This window comes from Peromyscus maniculatus, chromosome 11 (assembly GCF_049852395.1).
Source record: "Peromyscus maniculatus bairdii isolate BWxNUB_F1_BW_parent chromosome 11, HU_Pman_BW_mat_3.1, whole genome shotgun sequence".
NCBI classification, from domain to species: domain Eukaryota; kingdom Metazoa; phylum Chordata; class Mammalia; order Rodentia; family Cricetidae; genus Peromyscus; species Peromyscus maniculatus.
In genome coordinates this window covers 44,059,996-44,077,794 of record NC_134862.1, presented here as the reverse complement: position 1 = coordinate 44,077,794, position 17,799 = coordinate 44,059,996, and the positions used below count along the sequence as shown (strand labels likewise).

The 17,799-nt window shown below is 43.6% G+C and overlaps 1 protein-coding gene across 8 annotated transcripts in view; it reads right to left on the bottom strand.

Moving 5' to 3' along the window:
• Positions 1 to 16,832, bottom strand: part of Klhl12 (kelch like family member 12) — a 44,515-nt gene extending 27,683 nt beyond the window's left edge. Inside the window, exons 1-5 of one of the 8 annotated variants that reach the window (XM_076547491.1) lie at positions 16,673 to 16,819; positions 13,662 to 13,900; positions 11,698 to 11,859; positions 8,744 to 8,897; positions 6,036 to 6,253 (exon numbers count right to left, since the gene is read on the bottom strand). In XM_076547491.1, the coding sequence (XP_076403606.1) occupies positions 6,036 to 6,253; positions 8,744 to 8,843 (318 nt within the window). In that variant the 5' untranslated portion in view covers positions 8,844 to 8,897; positions 11,698 to 11,859; positions 13,662 to 13,900; positions 16,673 to 16,819. Of the gene's footprint in view, positions 1 to 6,035; positions 6,254 to 8,743; positions 8,898 to 11,697; positions 11,860 to 13,661; positions 13,901 to 15,636; positions 15,714 to 16,672 lie in introns of those variants that run through there. The other 7 variants (XM_076547492.1, XM_006982461.4, XM_016001019.3 and 4 more) reach the window with 7 other exon arrangements.
• Positions 16,833 to 17,799: the final 967 nt, after the last annotated feature.

Below are 17,799 nucleotides of genomic sequence, written 5' to 3'. Positions count from 1 at the left end.
TTTAAAAAAAAAAAAAAAAAAAAAAAGAAATACAGTTTAGTAGTTAGTCATCTATAATGATCAAACTTGTAGTTATGTTAGGTATTTTTTCAAGGTTAAACAGATATATTTTAGATAGACAGGTGGTCTTCAAACACTCCAGAGACCTACAGAATATATAACATTTAAGATGTTTTAATAACCTAAGACTTTTCATGACAGTGAGACATATCTGTTCCTGGCAGCACCAAATTACTTCAAAAAACAATGATGGGCATTGAAGAACCTCCATATGGAGTTCGCTTTTATTGTGGCAAAGTTAGCATTGGGCAAGAAATTGCCCTTGCCTTGACTGCTGACAGTATGCTGTCTAAATTGGACAAGCAGGACACAAAAGAAGGTGACTGCCGAACTTTGCCAAGACAAGGTAAGACAGACAGTTCTTCAAAATTCTGCTTCACAGAAAAGTCTATCCGACATTCTAGGCCTATAGGCTGAAGATGGATGCCCCAGTGTTGCAGAGGAACCTTGAGTGACTGTCTAGGCAGCCAGTTGCTTCTGTCCTTTCTCTAGTTTTGAAGCTGTCTGCTCTGCACTTCCTGTTTACTCAGGTGATATTAGATCCTTCCCGGGTCTCTGAGGGGGCTGAAGACTAGACAGCTATGGTTACAGCTTTCCTTGTTACCAAGTTCAGAAAAGAAGCTCACAAAAGAGGTGTGAAGTGTATAAGGCTGGGAGACATGAAGGCTTAAACTGTCTATCTCAGGAAATGGTTTAAGGTCTAAAAAGACAGTCTGGGGTAGGTAATACAAATTAGGATAGAAAGTGAATTAGGCACCAAACTCTGGACTAAGATAGGATAGATTGGTTTCTCTAAACTTGCCACACACAAATGGACTTTGTGAATGTAATCCTTATTTGATAATTGTTCTTTTTTTTTTTTTTTTTTTTTTTGGTTTTTCGAGACAGGGTTTCTCTGTGTAGCTTTCCGCCTTTCCTGGGACTCACTTGGTAGTCCAGGCTGGCCTCAAACTCACAGGGATCCGCCTGCCTCTGCCTCCCGAGTGCTGGGATTAAAGGCGTGCGCTGCTGCTGCTGCCGCCGCCACCACCATCCGGCCTTGATAATTGTTCTTACTGCACATAGTTTTACTGTGTCAGAATTAAAACCTTTCCTTTCTATTTAGAAAAAAGGAGGAAATGCTGGGATCTATTTAATTACACGGTGAACCCAGAGTTTGCATTTGTGTTAAATAAAATCAAACTTGGGTCAGGAGGCTGAGTTAGCAACGACAGAAAGTAATCAGAGGGCATCTGGAAGAGACAGAGACACACACCGGAAGTAGCAGGGAGGGATCTGGAGTGGCAAGATTTCTTTTTTGTTTTGGCAGAGCAGAAGGACACTCTCTTTTGGGAAGACTCCAGCAAGGAGAGAAGGTTAGCTGTTGCTACTCAGCCTCTCTGAGCTAGGGTTTGATCCCAGCCTTTAAATCTCTAGTATTATTTATAAATAGAATGGTAGAGATTCAGGTAAAGCTCCCTTTAGTGGCAGCAACAGAGGTGGTGCCTACAGGAACAGAATTCCCACCAGGCTGGGGCCTCAGTAGCCAGGCACTGCCAGGGAAGCAATTGCCAGGAATTGCAATTGCTGGCTGAAATAGCATCAGATTAAGGTGCAGCCAACTGTGCCAAAGTTAAATAGGCTGAGTAAAAGGCTATTTTTTTTTTTTTTAATTAAACAGGCTGATAAGTCAGGAAAATCTCCCTGAAGTAGTAAGCTGAAATCTGGTAAACAAGTAGCAAATAGCCAGGAAGAATAAAAAAGAGAGTACTCAAAGGGCCAGAAGCGGCAGCACACACTGATAATCCCAGCACTTAGAAGGCTGAGGCAGGAGGGTTGCTACGTAGTGAGTTCAAGCCCAGCTAGAGATGTAGACTAAAATCTTATCTCAAAATCCCCAAGAGCACTCTAAAAAGAGTGCACCCAGCAGCTCTGGACCAGCTGTCCTGTCTGACACAGGAGTGGCATTTAACTAAAATAAAAGGAGTCCAGCATCTTAGCTGTACTAGCTACGTCCCGAAGCCCAACAACCATGTTCAGTGGCTATCAGACTAGACAAGGGAATTGAATCCTCTTGAAAGAATTTTCTAACGGACGGCACTGAACAGAGCATAAAGAACTGGCACTTGGGGACATTTTAGCCGTCTCATCTGATGAAGGGAAGAAGGGTGGTGACAGAGGTGGAGGTAAGCACCGACTGCTGGACATCATTTGACACTGCTGTCCTGTGTCAAGCAGGACAGTAACAAACAGATGTTTGCTGTGATGACCCTGGGGAGAACACTCAGAAGGGCTAGGAGGTAGAAGATAGGTTCAAGTCTTCTCTGGTACAATAGGCCAGACTCCGGCTGTGGCGATTCTGGATAAGCACGTGGAAGATCAGGCAATCCATCTTACTGCCGGAAGCTGGGAGGATGCAGGATAGCCATTATTAAGAAAAATTGTCTTTTGTTTAAAAATAAGTAAACTAAAATTGCAGAGAAACTACTCAATGTGCAGAGAAGTTAATGATTCATAACGGGGAAAAATAAGTATTCTTCACAAAGATTTTTCTAATGTGTCAGACAAGGCACCGTCATTTAATGCTTGAGACAGACAGTCCAGTGTAGGAAGTGCTAACATTATCTACATTTTATAGAAGAGGAAAAGAAAGGCTAACCAGCAGGTAACACATCACAAATGTTCTAAGTCTGACTATAAAGCCCATGCTGTTTTAGGCACTATGATATACTGTTTCCCACTGTTTTAAGCACTATTGGTTTGCTGTATATTCTTTTTTATTCTTTTTTTTTTTTTTTTTTTTTTTTTTTTTTTTTTTTTGAGAAGTCCAAGAACCCAGACAGGTTTGGAACCAAGAACAACCTTGAATCCCTGAACCTCGTGATACCACCCTTCTTCCCACTGTCAGTTATGGAATTACAGACTAGCAGCACCATGCCTGGTGCTACTGTTTTCTTTAATAAGAGGAAGTGCTTTTTAGCAAGTGGAAGTCAAGACATCTGGTTCCAATTTGGGGGCTGGTTTATAGAACAGAAAAAAAAAATCTTTTGTTGTCATTCCAGAAAAAGCAAAGGCCAGTCCAAATATATGTGGAAGGAAAGCTGCATAAAAGAATGCTTAAGTTGTTTTTCATACTGGCCTGATTATGGTCTCTTCTGTTCCATCTTATTTCATCCAGATCCTACAAGAGGTCCCAAATGACTGATGATGTTTGTGCTAATCTCCTGATGAGGACAACTGGAAGCAAACTGGGCACCTGGTGGTGAGCTCGCACCTCAGTGGGGGGAAAGAAAGGCCTTGAGAACACATGGCCTATTTTGGGTGTTGTTAGGAAAGGGTCTCATGTAGCCCAGGCTAGCCTGATACTCACTATTGGCAAAGGAAGGTTTTTAACTGATTCTCTTCCTCTACTCCTAAGTGCTGGAAATAAAGGTCCAACATACCACACCTAGCTTTTAAATTTTTTCCTTTAAAATTTTTTCCTTTTATTTTCTTTTGTTGGTTTCTTGAGACAGAGTTTCTTCTGCATTCCAGAATAGCTTTGAACTTCCCAGCTCTGCCTCCTGAACACCAGAGTTATAGATGTGGGGCACCACATCTGGCTGACTGCCTGGACTTGACTCCTGGCTCTATAACTTACTATGGTATGACGTTCACCTCTGAGCCACAGTCATGATCTGGGACTGGTTGGTGGCCCCCAAAAGAAAGCTTGGTACAGGTGGAAAGAGGAGGAGGAATGGGGGCTTCCACTGTAAGTACTCCATAAACCTTTGACAAAGCACCAACAGTAAACGCTAAGTGTGACAACCTTATAATAAACAGCAGTGTTTGTTACCTTCATTGTATTTCCTAATACACAGACAAACCAAAGAGTCATGCCAGGCTTGGTAGTGCACGCCTTTAATCCCAGCACTGGGGAGGCAGAGGTGGATCTCTAGGTTCAAAGCCAGCTTGGTCAATTCCAGACCAGCCAGGGCTACAGAGAGAAACCTTATCTCAAAAAACAAATGTTAAAATTTTAAAAAGGAGAGTCAAAATTTTCTAGCTAACTACTGGCTCCTAAATGTGAAGAATACATTTTGTGGCCATGCCTCTCACCATCTGAACAAGGATACAAGTGCAGCACCATCAGGAAAACAAGACCAGCACATTTTTGACTCAGCAGCATCTCTAACAGTGTCTCTCTAGATTGACAGGAAAGTCAAGCTGGGGAATAAACTCCTTCTAGGTGCAAACAATTTACCACATGTTCTCACCAGTTTTGCCTTACAACAGTTGTTAAAGAAAGGTTGGCTAAAATTCAGTAACAGTGTACTTAAAACCTTATTTTAGGCCGGGCGATGGTGGCGCACGCCTTTAATCCCAGCACTCGGGAGGCAGAGCCAGGCGGATCTCTGTGAGTTCGAGGCCAGCCTGGGCTACCAAGTGAGCTCCAGGAAAGGCGCAAAACTACACAGAGAAACCCTGTCTCGAAAATCCAAAAAAAAAAAAAACAAAACAAAACAAAAACCTTATTTTATAACATAAAAATCCATTTTCTAGCCAATCAGGACAGTGACCATTTGATTCACAAAGTAGATCACAGAATTTTTCTTCTATGGTGCTTTTTCTTTTTCTTTTTTTCTTTTGGAGACAAGGTCTCACTATGTTGCCAAGGCAAGCTCATGATCCTCCTGCCTCAGCAGCCTCTTGAGTACTGGGATTATAGGTATGAAAAAGCATGCCTGGCTGGATTGGCCATGGAATTTCTTTAAGTACTAGACTCTCCTACAGCATATAAAAGTATTAAACCAATCCTGATACTTTCTAATGCATCTCATCTAAACCCAGGAACAGAAGCTTGGTAATATATTTCGGTGGAGAAATGAACTCAACAGCTACATATGACACAGGACCTGACTCTGAGTATCTTTCTAGAAGCTGCTAACTAAAGATCTAGTACACTGGAGATTTAAGCTACAGGCTTCAAAGACAGATCAGCCCTCTACTGGATTCCTCACTCCCATTTTCAGCCTAACTACACCTATATACAACAAACACACACTACTACACAGCCAGTGGGTAATAGTATTGCATAGAAATTTACCTAATTTCCAATTTCTGCTTACTTATTTACCATTGGAATGAATAGATTTGATTAAAGGGGCAGATTTTTTCCTCCAAAATATGCAAATAAATTAAAACCTTTGGCACCAATCTGGATATTTGATTATGAAGCCATAATATGGACACTCCATAATATGGAGTAATAACAATATGGACATAATATGGACACTTCACAATATAGAGTAATAATAATAATATGGACATAACATGGTCACTCCACAATGTGGAGTAATAATCATATGGACACAGTATAGACATTCCACAATGTGGAGTAATAATCACATGGACACGGTATGGTCACTCCACAATGTGGAGTAATAATAATATAGACATGGTATGGACACTCTACAATGTGGAGTAATAGACATGGTATGGACACTCCACAATGCGGAGTAATAATCATATAGACATGGTATGGACACTCCACAATGTGGAGTAATAATCATATAGACACGGTATGGTCACTCCACAATGTGGAGTAATAATCAATAATCACATGGACACAGTATGGACCCTCCACAATGTGGAGTAATAATCAATAATCACATGGACACAGTATGGACCCTCCACAATGTGGAGTAATAATCACATGGACACGGTATGGACACTCCACAATGTGGAGTAATAATCATATAGACATGGTATGGACACTCCACAATGTGGAGTAATAATCATATAAACACGGTATGGTCACTCCACAATGTGGAGTAATAATCACATGGACACGGTATGGACACTCCACAATGTGGGATAATAATCATATGGACACGGTATGGACACTCCACAATGTGGAGTAATAATCACATGGACTTGGTATGGTCCCTCCCCCTGCTCTGCAATGGGTAACGGCCCAGTTTTAAAGACACCATGACAGCAAGCCAAGGCTGTACCTGGATTTCATCGCACTTGATTAGTTTCTCCACCTCTCCTTGACTCAGGAGAATGAACTCTTCATGCTGCACCACTTCAGGAAAATGCTTCTGGCTAAAAACCTCAGCTGCTTGCATCAGGTCAACACAGTTGTGAGTTTCAGCAAAATCCCTGATACCCAGGCAATTAGAAGGGTCCAACTGACTCTCTAAGAACTCACAGCAGGCTTGTTTCACACCTAGGACAAACACAGGCAGTGAACAGACTTCAGCATACTTTGGCAAGTGTGAAGTGGTCTTACAGTATTGGATTTTAACATCTTCTCTACATGTTATCTATCAGAAGAACACTGGCTCCACACCTTCACACACAAATTAGAAAATTTATGCTCAAGGCATTCAATTTATCGCTGTCTTATGTACTATGTCACTTTTAAAAGTCCTTTATCTCTGCTTCTGCTTCATTTTTAAAATGAGTGTAGCAAGTCTGACCTAGTTTCAAGGACGCTCACACCATCAGAAGCTGTAAATTCTTAGCTACTGGAACCAATCTAAAAACAGTAACTAATTTACAATTTTCTTATTTTCTCCTCTATATAGTTTTTTTTTTTGTTGTTGTTGTAAGATTTACTCACTTTTATTTTATGTGTATAAGTATTAGGTCTACATGCATATAAATGAACCATGGCATGCAGTGCCCAAGGAGATACTTGTCAGACAGATCCCTTAGAACTGGAGCTAAAGGCAGTTGCGAGTCACCATGTGAATGCTGGGAATCGAATCCAGGTTCTCTAGAAGACAAGAACTCTTAACCACTGAGCCATCTTTCTAATCTCTATATCAAACTTACTTTAAAACTCCAGTGAGGCTGGGTGTGGTGGCACACACTTTAATCCCTGCACATGGGAGGCAGAGGCATATGGATCTCTGTGAGTTCAAGGGCAGCCTGGTCTACAAACCAAGTTCCAAGACAGCCAGGGGTGTTACATAGAGAAACTCTGTCTCAATAAGCAAACAGACAAACAAGCCCTCCAGTGAAGGAAAGCCATCCCACAATTCTCTAACTGGAGAATTCAGAATAGAAGCTTGGGATGCAGCATCACAGAAAAGCAGCTCTGCTAGTGGAGCATCTCAGCATGCACAAGGCCCTGGGTTCAATCCCCGGCACTGGAAAAAAGAATGTGTGGTGCATGAGCTCAATGCTTTTTTGTTTTGTGTTTTGAGGCAGGGTCTTACTATGTAGTCCTTGCTGGCCTGGAGCACATGATGTAGACCAGACTGGACTCAAACCCACAAATATCTGTATCTCTCTCCTGAGTGCTGGGATTAAATGTGTGTGCCACAACATCTTGCATAAACTTAATTCTTAATTTTATAACTCTGTAAGATGGTTCATGTCTCTATTTCCAGTGCTCACAAGGCAGAGGCAGGTGGATATGCTTAAGTTCAAGGCCAGCCTGGCCAGCGAGTTCCTGGACATCCACAGTTACATAGTTAAACCCTGTCTCAAAAACCAAAACCAAAACCAAACAAGGGTACTGGAGAGATGGCTCAGCCATTAAAAGCACCTTTACTCTTTTTTTTTTTTTTTTTTTTTTTTTTTTTTTGTGGTTTGTTTTTTCAAGACAGGGTTTCTCTGTGTAGTTTTGGTGCCTGTCCTGGGTCTCGCTCTGTAGACCAGGTTGGCCTCAAACTCACAGAGATCTGCCTGGCTCTGCCTCCTGAGTGCTGGGATTAAAGGGGTGTGCCACCGTTGCCCTTGTCACTCTTAAAAGAAATCTAGGTTCAGTTCCCAGCATCCAGAGCACAGCTTACAATTGCTTGTGACTCCAGTTCCAGGGGATCTGACCCCCTCTTCTGATCTCTGTGGCCACCAAAGGTCATATTTTCAAGCATAACAATTATTCACATAAAAAAATTAATAAAAATAAACCTAAATAAATTTTTTAAAGATATTTGACATGACTCCAAGACTTAAATATATAAGGTTTATAACGACAAGTCCTCTTAGCGCCCCCATGCCCCAGCCATCTAATGACAAGGTAAACAGTATCTCTCCAGGCAATGAATGCTATGAGTCTGGGCAATTCTTACATGAGTACTATGTAGGTATGCATGTAGTAAGGAAATTCCTGTATTTTCCATTCTTCTGTTTTGTTTCTTTGGTTTAATTATCCTATGTGTACGGGTGCTTTGCCTGCATGTGTATCTGTGTACCGTTTTCATGCCTGGTGCCCAGAAGAGGGCACCGGATTCCCTGGAAATGGAGTTACAAATAGTTGTACATCACCAACTGGGTGCTGGGACTCAAAGACAGGTTGTCCTGAAGAGCAGCCCATACTCTTAACCATTGAGGCATCTCTTCAGTCCTTTGGTTTGGTTTTGAGACATAGTCTCATTTTATAGACTAAATTGGCTTAAAACTCACACAATCCTCCTGTCTCAGCTTCCTTAAGTGCTGGGATTACTACCGTTAGCTACCATACCTGGCTCTTCCATATTGTCAAAAACAGAAAGAGTTTAAACGTTTTCTTTTACAAGAGCCAAATACTCATATCTGGAGAGATTCTTCTGCACTGCTCTTAAATATATCTGATCTTTCATGCTCAAAGATTCAAAAGTCATGCTTCTAGACAGGTCTCTGAAAGTCTCTTGATTAATTTTACATCAATGAAAAACACTTCCAGGGCTAATGAGTCATGAACAAGGACACCTTCTGTCAACTGTACCTTTCAGCTGAAGTAGACAGGCTGCAGGGAGCAGTTCTTGAACATTCTCCACTGTCACGTGGACTGTTTCTGTGTATACAAAGTCCAACAGAATTTCCATAGTAGACGCAGTTAAACCTTGAATGTCAACATATGGCTTCCCCTTCTCTGAAAGCTGAAAAGTCATGAGGTAGACAAGAATGGTACTTTTAATTCCACAATCTAAGCCTAAGAGCTTAAAGGGATGCTGGTGCTAATTAAATACACATCTTTTAAAAACAATAGTCTGGGGCTGGAGAACTAGCTTAGTGGTTAAGGGTACTAGTGGCTGCTCTTCCAGAGGACCTGGGTTCAATTCCCGGCACACATGGCGTCTCACAATCATCCATAACACCAGTGTCAGTGGATTGGTGCCATTTTCTGACCTCCATAGACAACAGGCACACACACATGAAGCACATTCATACATGCAGGCAAAACGCTCATAAAATAATTTTATAAAAATGTTTAAATCAGGAGGCTGGAAAGATGGTTCAGAGGTTAAGAGCACTGGTTGCTCTTCCAGAGGTCCTGAGTTCAATTCCCAGCAACTACATGGTGGCTCACAGCCATCTATAATAAGATCTGGTGCCCTCTTATGGCCTGCAGGCATACATGGAGGCAGAATGTTGTATACATAACAAATAAATCTTTTAAAAAAATGTTTAAATCACCATCTATTTTATTTGATTTGTATATAGCAAGTATGGCATATATTTGTAAATCTGCAAATAGAGTGGGCAGTTGACTGTATCCCTAGTAGTGAACAGTAGAATATCAAATATTTTAGAGACTAATTAACAACCTGATTCCATATTAAAACCAACACAGATGTCTTAGAGAACAGAATACGAAAGTTTCATAAAGCTACCACTAGTGTCCATGTGCCTTTATGATAAAACATTCTCTCTCTTCTCCTGCCTACCACCTCTATGCTAGGTAGCTGTGGCTGACCTGGTTTTCAGTGTGTAGCCCAAGCTGCCCTTGAACTTGTAGCCACCCCCTTGCCCCAGACTTCTGAGGGCTGAGATTACAAGCATTTGCCACCATGTGTGGATAAAATAGAAACAGGACTCTGAGGTTTATAGCTACAACCTCCTCCAAGATTACCACATTCCTCTCATCTGCCCTCAGAGACCATCAGGATGGGAAAAGGGCATGCAGACCACTGTAAGGGGCTCTTCTGTTAACAGTTTGAGCCTGGGGGAGGGGCAACAGGACTGCTGTGAGCTAGAGATGCTCCAGGCTGGTTCTGACATCCTATATCAAAAGCAAATGCAAGCCGGGCGGTGGCGGCACAGGCCTTTAATCCCAGCACTCGGGAGGCAGAGGCAGAGTTTGAGGCCAGCCTGGTCTGCAGAGTGAGTTCCAGGGCAGCCAGGGCTGTTACACAGAAAAACCCTATCTTGAAAAACCTGAAAGAAAAAAAAATCTGCCTATTAGAGCACAGCTCAGCTGTTTGGTGGTTTTTCAAAATTTTGAAAATGCACACCTGTGACCTCAGAGCCTTAGGGCAGAGACAGGCAGATCCCACAACTCACTTGTCAACCAAGCAGCAAGCAGAGAGCTCAGTGAAAGCCCCTGTCTCAAAAAGTAAGGTGGCGAGTCACTAAGGAGGACAAGTGGCAATGGCCTCAGCAGGGTGAGCACACTCACACCACCAACTCCTACTACAACACTCTATGTACTTCCATTAGTAATTAAATGGCTTTATCATCTTTGAATTCTCCATCATCCCAGAGAGTAACAAAAAAAAAAAATTCTTTACAAAACCAATCCCATACATAAAGAAAAAAAAATCATTAGTGATACATGTTGTCTTTAATCCCAGGTAAAGGGAGGCACATCTCCAAGTTCAAGGCCAGCCTGGTCTACAGGAGTTCTAGGACAGGCACAGAGAAGCCTTGTTTAAAACAAAGAAAGAATTGTGTATAAGAAGAAAGGAGTTTTTTTTCCAAGACTCTACAAATTTCACGGTGTTGAAAAAACAGTGCAGACAGACTTTCTCCAAGTTGACAGGAAACAGGACATACACAATCAGCAGCTGGCAGACGTAGCCAATTTCACGCTCAGCACTTGTGGTGAACACCCTTTACCCACCCAGCTGAATGCCAATGCTCTGGGGGCAGACATCATGGAGAGCAGTATAGGCTAGAGATCTGTGCTGTTGTATTATTCAAGACAGTTTTTAAATTAGCCTGGATTAGCCAGAAAAACCTGAGAGCTTTCTATTTCTCTTACCAGCCTTATGACTGAGCAAAGGAGTTAAGAACTAGGCTTTACAGTCACAAGCTGCAGAGGCAAAGCCCATCTGCATGCAGCATTCCAAAGCTCTGTGACCTTGGGCAAGACATTTATTGAGACCCTTCTTCATCTGTAAAATGAAATGTAATATTTACTCCTAGGGTGAATGACAAACTTGGCACTCTACCTGGGCCCATAAATATAGTTATTATTATCATACTTCTGCTCCTATCTGGTTCTAGCAACTACTTCTTCTCTTCAGTGACGGGTAGTAACTAAAGAAAATACTGGTGGTTAGAAATGCTTTTTAAAGAGTCTTATCATAGCCAGGCATGGGTGGCCCACACCTGTAATCTCTGTACTTGAGGAGGCTGAGGCAGAAAGATGGAGTATTTCAGACCCACTTGGGCTACATAGTGAGATTCTGTCTCAAAGACAGAAGCACACACACACCAAACCAAAGGGCTGGAGACGGTTAAAAGTGCTTACTGTTCCTGAAGCACCCATCAGATGGCTCACACCACTGTAGCTCTAGTTCCAGGGGACCTGACATCCTCTGGATTCTAAGGACACCGGCTTGAACATGATACACATAAAATTCATGCTGGCACACACACACACATATATATACATAATTTTTTTAAATTTTTTTAAGGATTTATTCATTTATTTAATGTGCAGTGGTGTTTTACCCGTATATATTCTGTGTGAGGGTATCAGATTCCCTGGAACTGGAGTTACAGACTGTTGTGAGCTGCCATGTGAGTGCTGGGAACTGAACCCAGGTCCTCTGGAAGAGCAGCCAGTGCTCTTAACCATTGAGCCATCTCTCCAGCCCCCAATTTTTTTTAAATCTGAAAAACAAACAAAAAACTAAAAAGTCAGCAAAATGAAATAATTTATGTCTAAGTTTAAATACATAATAATTATTCATATATCTTAAACTTAAAATATTTATAAAGAGTTGTTCAAATATTTTTATTTTTACTTTTTAGAAACTTAAAAACACTTTATTGTAATGAGCTCACAAACAAAAGTATCACACAGCTAGATGAGTCACTCAAACACTGCCTGCTCCCCGATTCTGTCTTTCTCAGTGAGCTTCCAGATAGCTAGGACGACCACCTGAAGATGTGGCACTTCCCTTAGGGCTTTACACATTTTGATTCACTATTTCACCACACAGAAAGAAAAACCCATGACCTAGTTAAAACTAGAAAACCAATTAGCTTTATATTCTTTTACGACTCACGTGCCCTGCATGGGTGGAGGCCAGTGGGTTCTTTCCTTCTACCTTTATGTGAGTTCTGGGGAGCAAACTCACGTGTCACATCAGGCTCCTTCACAGGCCTAGCCATCTCTAATGTATGCAGGCAGGCAGGCACACATGCACACACGTGAGCACAAACACACACACACACACACATACACACACACACACACACACACACACACACACACACACACACGCCAGAGTTGGTTTTCTCCTTCCACCATTTGGGTCCCAGGAATTGAAATCGGGGTCATCAGGTCTGGTGGAAAGTGTCTTTACTTGCTGAACCACCTTGCTAGCCCTGTTTTGTTTTGTTTTAATTAATTAATTTTGTTTTTGGAGAAAATGTCTCATATAGCCTAGAATGGCCTAAAACTCTGTATGTAGGCAAGGATGGTCTTGAACTTGCAGCTTTGTGTATGCTGGGCAAAGCACTCGATCCCCTGCCCTTATTTTAGTTTTATGAGACAGAGTCTCACCATGAGGCCAGCCTTGAATTCCTGATCCTCCTGTTTCCACCTCCCAATGCTGGCATTACAGGCATGTGCAACCAACCACGCCAGGCTAACTTAATACTGCATAGCCATTCATTAAATTCCCTTCTTCTCATTTGAAATCACCTTGAAATCTACACTGGTGGAAGAATACTCATTTCCTACGATTATTGGTAATTTAAAAGAGGAAGCCATTGACATCTTAGTCAGAGCTTACCTATTTAACTAACACATTATACAAATTCAATGGTTTACCAAACTTTTTTTTTTTTTTTTATTGCTAAGTGTTTTTGTTTTGTTTTTGAGATGGGTGTTATTCTGTAGCCCACACTGGCCTCAAATTTCTGGTGATCCTTCTGCTTCCCAAGTGTCGGGATTATAAGTGTGGGCCACTATATCTGGTTTCAAGTTTATGTTTTATTTACTTATTTATTATGAAAGCTTGTTTGGAAGTTCTTTTTTTTTGTTTTTGTTTTTGTTTTTTGTTTTTCGAGACAGGGTTTCTCTGTGTAGCTTTGTGCCTTTCCTGGAACTCACTCGGTAGCCCAGGCTGGCCTTGAACTCACAAAGATCCGCCTGGCTCTGCCTCCCGAGTGCTGGGATTAAAGGCGTGCGCCACCACCGCCCGGCTTTGTTTGGAAGTTCTAACAGGGCAGGGCTCCTACACTCTTGACCAAAGAATGGTCTTCTGTTGGGAAACATCATCTTCTTCGACTGAGCAGCCCCTTCAGGAGACACACAACCAACGGTGAAGAAAGAAAGGGACACTCACCTAGCTGGCCAGACAGACCAGCCAAGTCACCCACACAAGCTATTTTGTTCCTTGAGATGAGAGAACTACAGGGTTCCATATGTGACTTCACTTTTTGCAGCGGTGACTTGCACTCACCTCACTAGTGAACATGGCACAGAAATAGTCACTGCAGGCAGCCAGCACGATCCGGTGGGCAGGGAAGTCTTTCTGCTCCACTCTCAATGTCACATCGCAGAGGGTGTTGCTCTTCCGGAGAGAGTTCATTGAGTTGAGGATGGACTTGGCGTGAGTGCTTGTCATTATGTCCTTGGGGGCCATAACGCCGCCCATCAAGCACTAGGAAGAAAGAACAAAGGAATCCTTGGGCAATGCAGCTACAAGAGAAAAGAGATCGTATTTGAAGTGGGAAACTGAATACACAATTAGCATTACAAATTAAGGAACTAAAAAAAAGTTTCCTTAAACACAAACTTCCAGAGTACAGAGCATTCCCGACGCTGGCGGGACTATCACAATCCAGCTAACATCAACTTCAGTAAGTTATGTCTTCTTCCTCTCAATTCTACATGTTTGGATTCAACCAAGCAAGGATCAAAAGATTCAAAAAGTAAAATATTGATTTTAAACATGTACAGACTTTTATTACTTTCCCTAAACAATACTATCTTGGTCAGGGTTACTAGTGCTGTGTTAAAATACCATGATCAAAAGAGCAACTTGGAGGTCGGGTGTGGTGGCGCATGTCTTTAAATCCCCGCACTTGGGAGGTAGGCTGATCTCTTGAGTTCAAGACCAGCCTAGTTTACAGAGGGAGTTCCAGAACAGCCAGGGTTACACAGAGAAACTCTGTCTCGAAAAACAAAAAGAGCAACTTGGGGAGGAAAGGGTTTATTTGGCTTGCATATACTGAGTCACAGTCCACTGAGGGAAGAAGAGGTAGGAACTCAAACCAGGTGGGAACTGATACTCCAGGAGATAGGAGCTGATACAGAAGCCATGGTTTGAGCTTACTGGCTTGTTCCTCATGACTTGCTCAATTTTACTTTCTTTTCTTTCTTGGTTTTTCAAGACAGGGTTTCTCTCTCTCTGTAGACCATGCTGGCTTTGAACTCACAGAGATCTGCCTGCCTCTCCCTCCACTACCACCACCCAGCTAGCTGGCTCAGCCTACTTTCTTATAGAACACAGGACCTGCCAGCCCAGGGGTGGCCCAGTGAGCTAAGTCCTCCCCTGTCAATCACTCATTAGGAAAATGCCCTACCAGCCTGACTGCAGCCTGATCTTCTGTAGGCACTGTCTCAATTGAGGTGCCTTCCTCTCAGATGACCACACTTGTGTCACGCTGACACAAAACTAACCAGCACAAAACAACTTTACTGTTTCAGGTATGAACCGCCTGCCTTGGTGTACACTGCATACCTAATCCAAGCACTCAGGAGACAGAGACGGACTGCTGCAAGCTGGAGGTCACCCTAGTCTACACAATGAGTTCCAAGCCAGCCAGGACTCCACCTCAAAAAACCAAACCAAACCACAGACCAGCACACTCGGATTTCGGTATCTGTGGATTCCCGAAGCCAATTCCCTATGGGTATCAGAGAACGGCCAGAATGGCAAAGTTCACTTGTATGCATCCACTGAATAATTATGTATTTGAAAGGCAATGTGAGGAATACTTTCCTGAGTGGACAGACTTTAGTCATACTATGGGCATGCGATGGAGGTGGTTATGAGAACAATCTTTTACTTGGGATGCAAAACTTTCTGAAATGAACCAAGAAAAGAAACTCTTCTTCCCAAGTTCACAATCATAGTTTCTGAAAAGTAAAACTGAGGTTCTAAGTTCTCATCTTTCGTGTAGTTACATCAAAAGCACTTTCAACCCTCCCTCCAACAACTCTGCAACATCTATTTTAGAAAACAAGGGGATGATTCTCTAAAGTAAATGGTTTCTGTTTAAAAGCTTTCCTTAAGTCAACATAGTTTCAATTGTGAGCTGCAAGAAGCTCTAGGGATTCGCTCAATTCTCAGTAAGATTATGAAATTTTCCTGGTGTCTTACTACAGGATTCAGCCTGTGATCGGAACTTAAGGTTGGTGTCAAAACTTACAGTAACCTCAGGCTAACAACCTTTCTCCCAGCACAAAGCCTGAGCACATTTGTCTCCTTTCAGAAATGGCATATTCTAGAACTTCCGCTAATATCTGAATAGAGGGGTTCCATTTGGAATGGGGGGAGGGGCATCAAATTCTAGAAGACTAAAACTAAGAGAAAAAAATAAATGGAGTTCTTCCCTGCTGACGCCAAGCTTACCATCGTCAACTATTAGAACGACGTAGGTAGGCAAGGAGTGAGATAGGCGGTAATCGTGGAATGCTGCATCTGTATCTTGGTAACCGTGTCTCCTGGTTAGTAGGAAGTTAACGCCAGAACCAAGGAAACCAACTAAGCTGCACTAAGCCTTCCATAGTCAGCATGCACCCCTGTGGCGAAGCATCCGAGAAGCTGTATTTGGGATATTCCCACTGTATAAGAAACCAAGGCACCGGAGTACTTAACAAATTGCCAACAGGTACGTTAAAGAAGGGTCTGCATCCTCAAAAGACTGGCTTCATTACAATGTGTTGCGGTTTCGACACCAGCATCTTGATTGTTTTTTCAAGATTACTGGGGGCGGGGGTGAGGGTGGGGGAATATCCTTCAAGGGGACATGAGGTCCACTATAATTTGGGAGGGAAAGGGTGTCATCTTACCTCTATGCATGAATATATCATGCACCTGCTGAGTTCTCTTTAAAAAAAAACAACAACAACAACTTTAAAACCCACAACACAGCCCCCAGCGCGCTGCTCCCACCTGCCTTCCGAGAAAGCCCACTCCCATCTTCGGAGTGTGGAGCTTTGCTTTGTTAAATAAACTTCTCCTTGAACTGTTTCTCGGCTGAATTCTTTCCTTCCAGGTGAAACCTCCTCCCGGGGCAGGCAGGGTGCTGCTCCGGGGAAGCCGAGAAGGCAGCGCTAACCCTGCGGCGCCCCACCGCGTCTCCTCCCGACCCCGGGGGTCACCGGGGCTGCGGGGGAAGGCCGCGCCCGGGGCTGAGGGCAGAGGGGGGAGGTCGGGTGTCACGGCCGCCCGCACCCACTCACCTGGGCTCCGTGGCCGCCCGAGTGGAGGGGCTGGGCGCGGGGGCTCTCAGGCGGCTCAGCAGCCGGAGCGCCGCCGCCGCCGCCCGCCCGGACCAGCCGCTGCGGAGCAGTCCCCGTCCTACTCCAGGATCGGCCGCCGCGCGGCGTGATGACGTCACGCAGCGGGGGCCGGGCCTCGCCTAGCTTACGTCACGCGAGGGCGGCTCCGGGCCGGGCCGGGAGGCTCTGCGGGACCTGGGGGTTCGGAAAACGGGGAAGAAAAAGTGGAAGGGTGGACAGAGTGGGGCGGGCCCGCGGCGAAGGTTCCGAGGCTGGCGGTCCCCACGCGGCACGGCAGGCGGCTGCGTCGGCTGCGTCCCCCTCACACTCAGCTGGCCCACGCAACTGCAGAATTCTCCAGGTCGCTTGTGCATAATCCATCAGGCTGCCTGTCATCGTGGGGAGGACCTTTAGTGCCCGGGGACCACAAGCCTCCGGGTCCTGAGTAGACCTGTCACCATGAGGCTGTTACTTCTTTCACTCCAAGCCAAGGGGAAGGAACTTGTGGATTGACTGGACTGCCAGAAACTAGACACGGTGAGGGAAATTGACAAGGACCTTCTCAGAGGACACCGTAGTCATCCCTGCTGCCCTGACTCACCACCATGTCATTCATTAGTGCTGAAGTTGTTAGGGATTTTTGCTTCTCGTTGATTTTGAGTTTGCCTTGTGACTGAGAAGGGAAAGATATTCCTTGGTTTAGCTTACACGAATAACCAGTTGGATTATTCAGTTTTTCTCTGTACAACATTTGGTTCTGTTGGTTTGGGTTTTGAGACAGGGTTTCTCTGTGTAGTCCTGGCTGTCCTGTAGACCAGGCTGGCCTTGAACTCACAGAGATCCGCCTGCCTCTGCCTCCCGAGTTCAGGAACTAAAGGCGTGCGCCACCATGCCCAGCTAATATTTGGTTCTTAAGGATAATAAAGTGTAGTCAGGTGGGCAGCATTTTAGTTTTACATAGTGTTTCCTTCCTGTCATATCTTCCTGATCCCAAATTGTTCCCAAACTTTAAGTATGGTGGATAGAGTGCATCATAACTGATAGAAATCCTATTGAGGGCACTCTGGATTTATTTGTTAAAATGATTA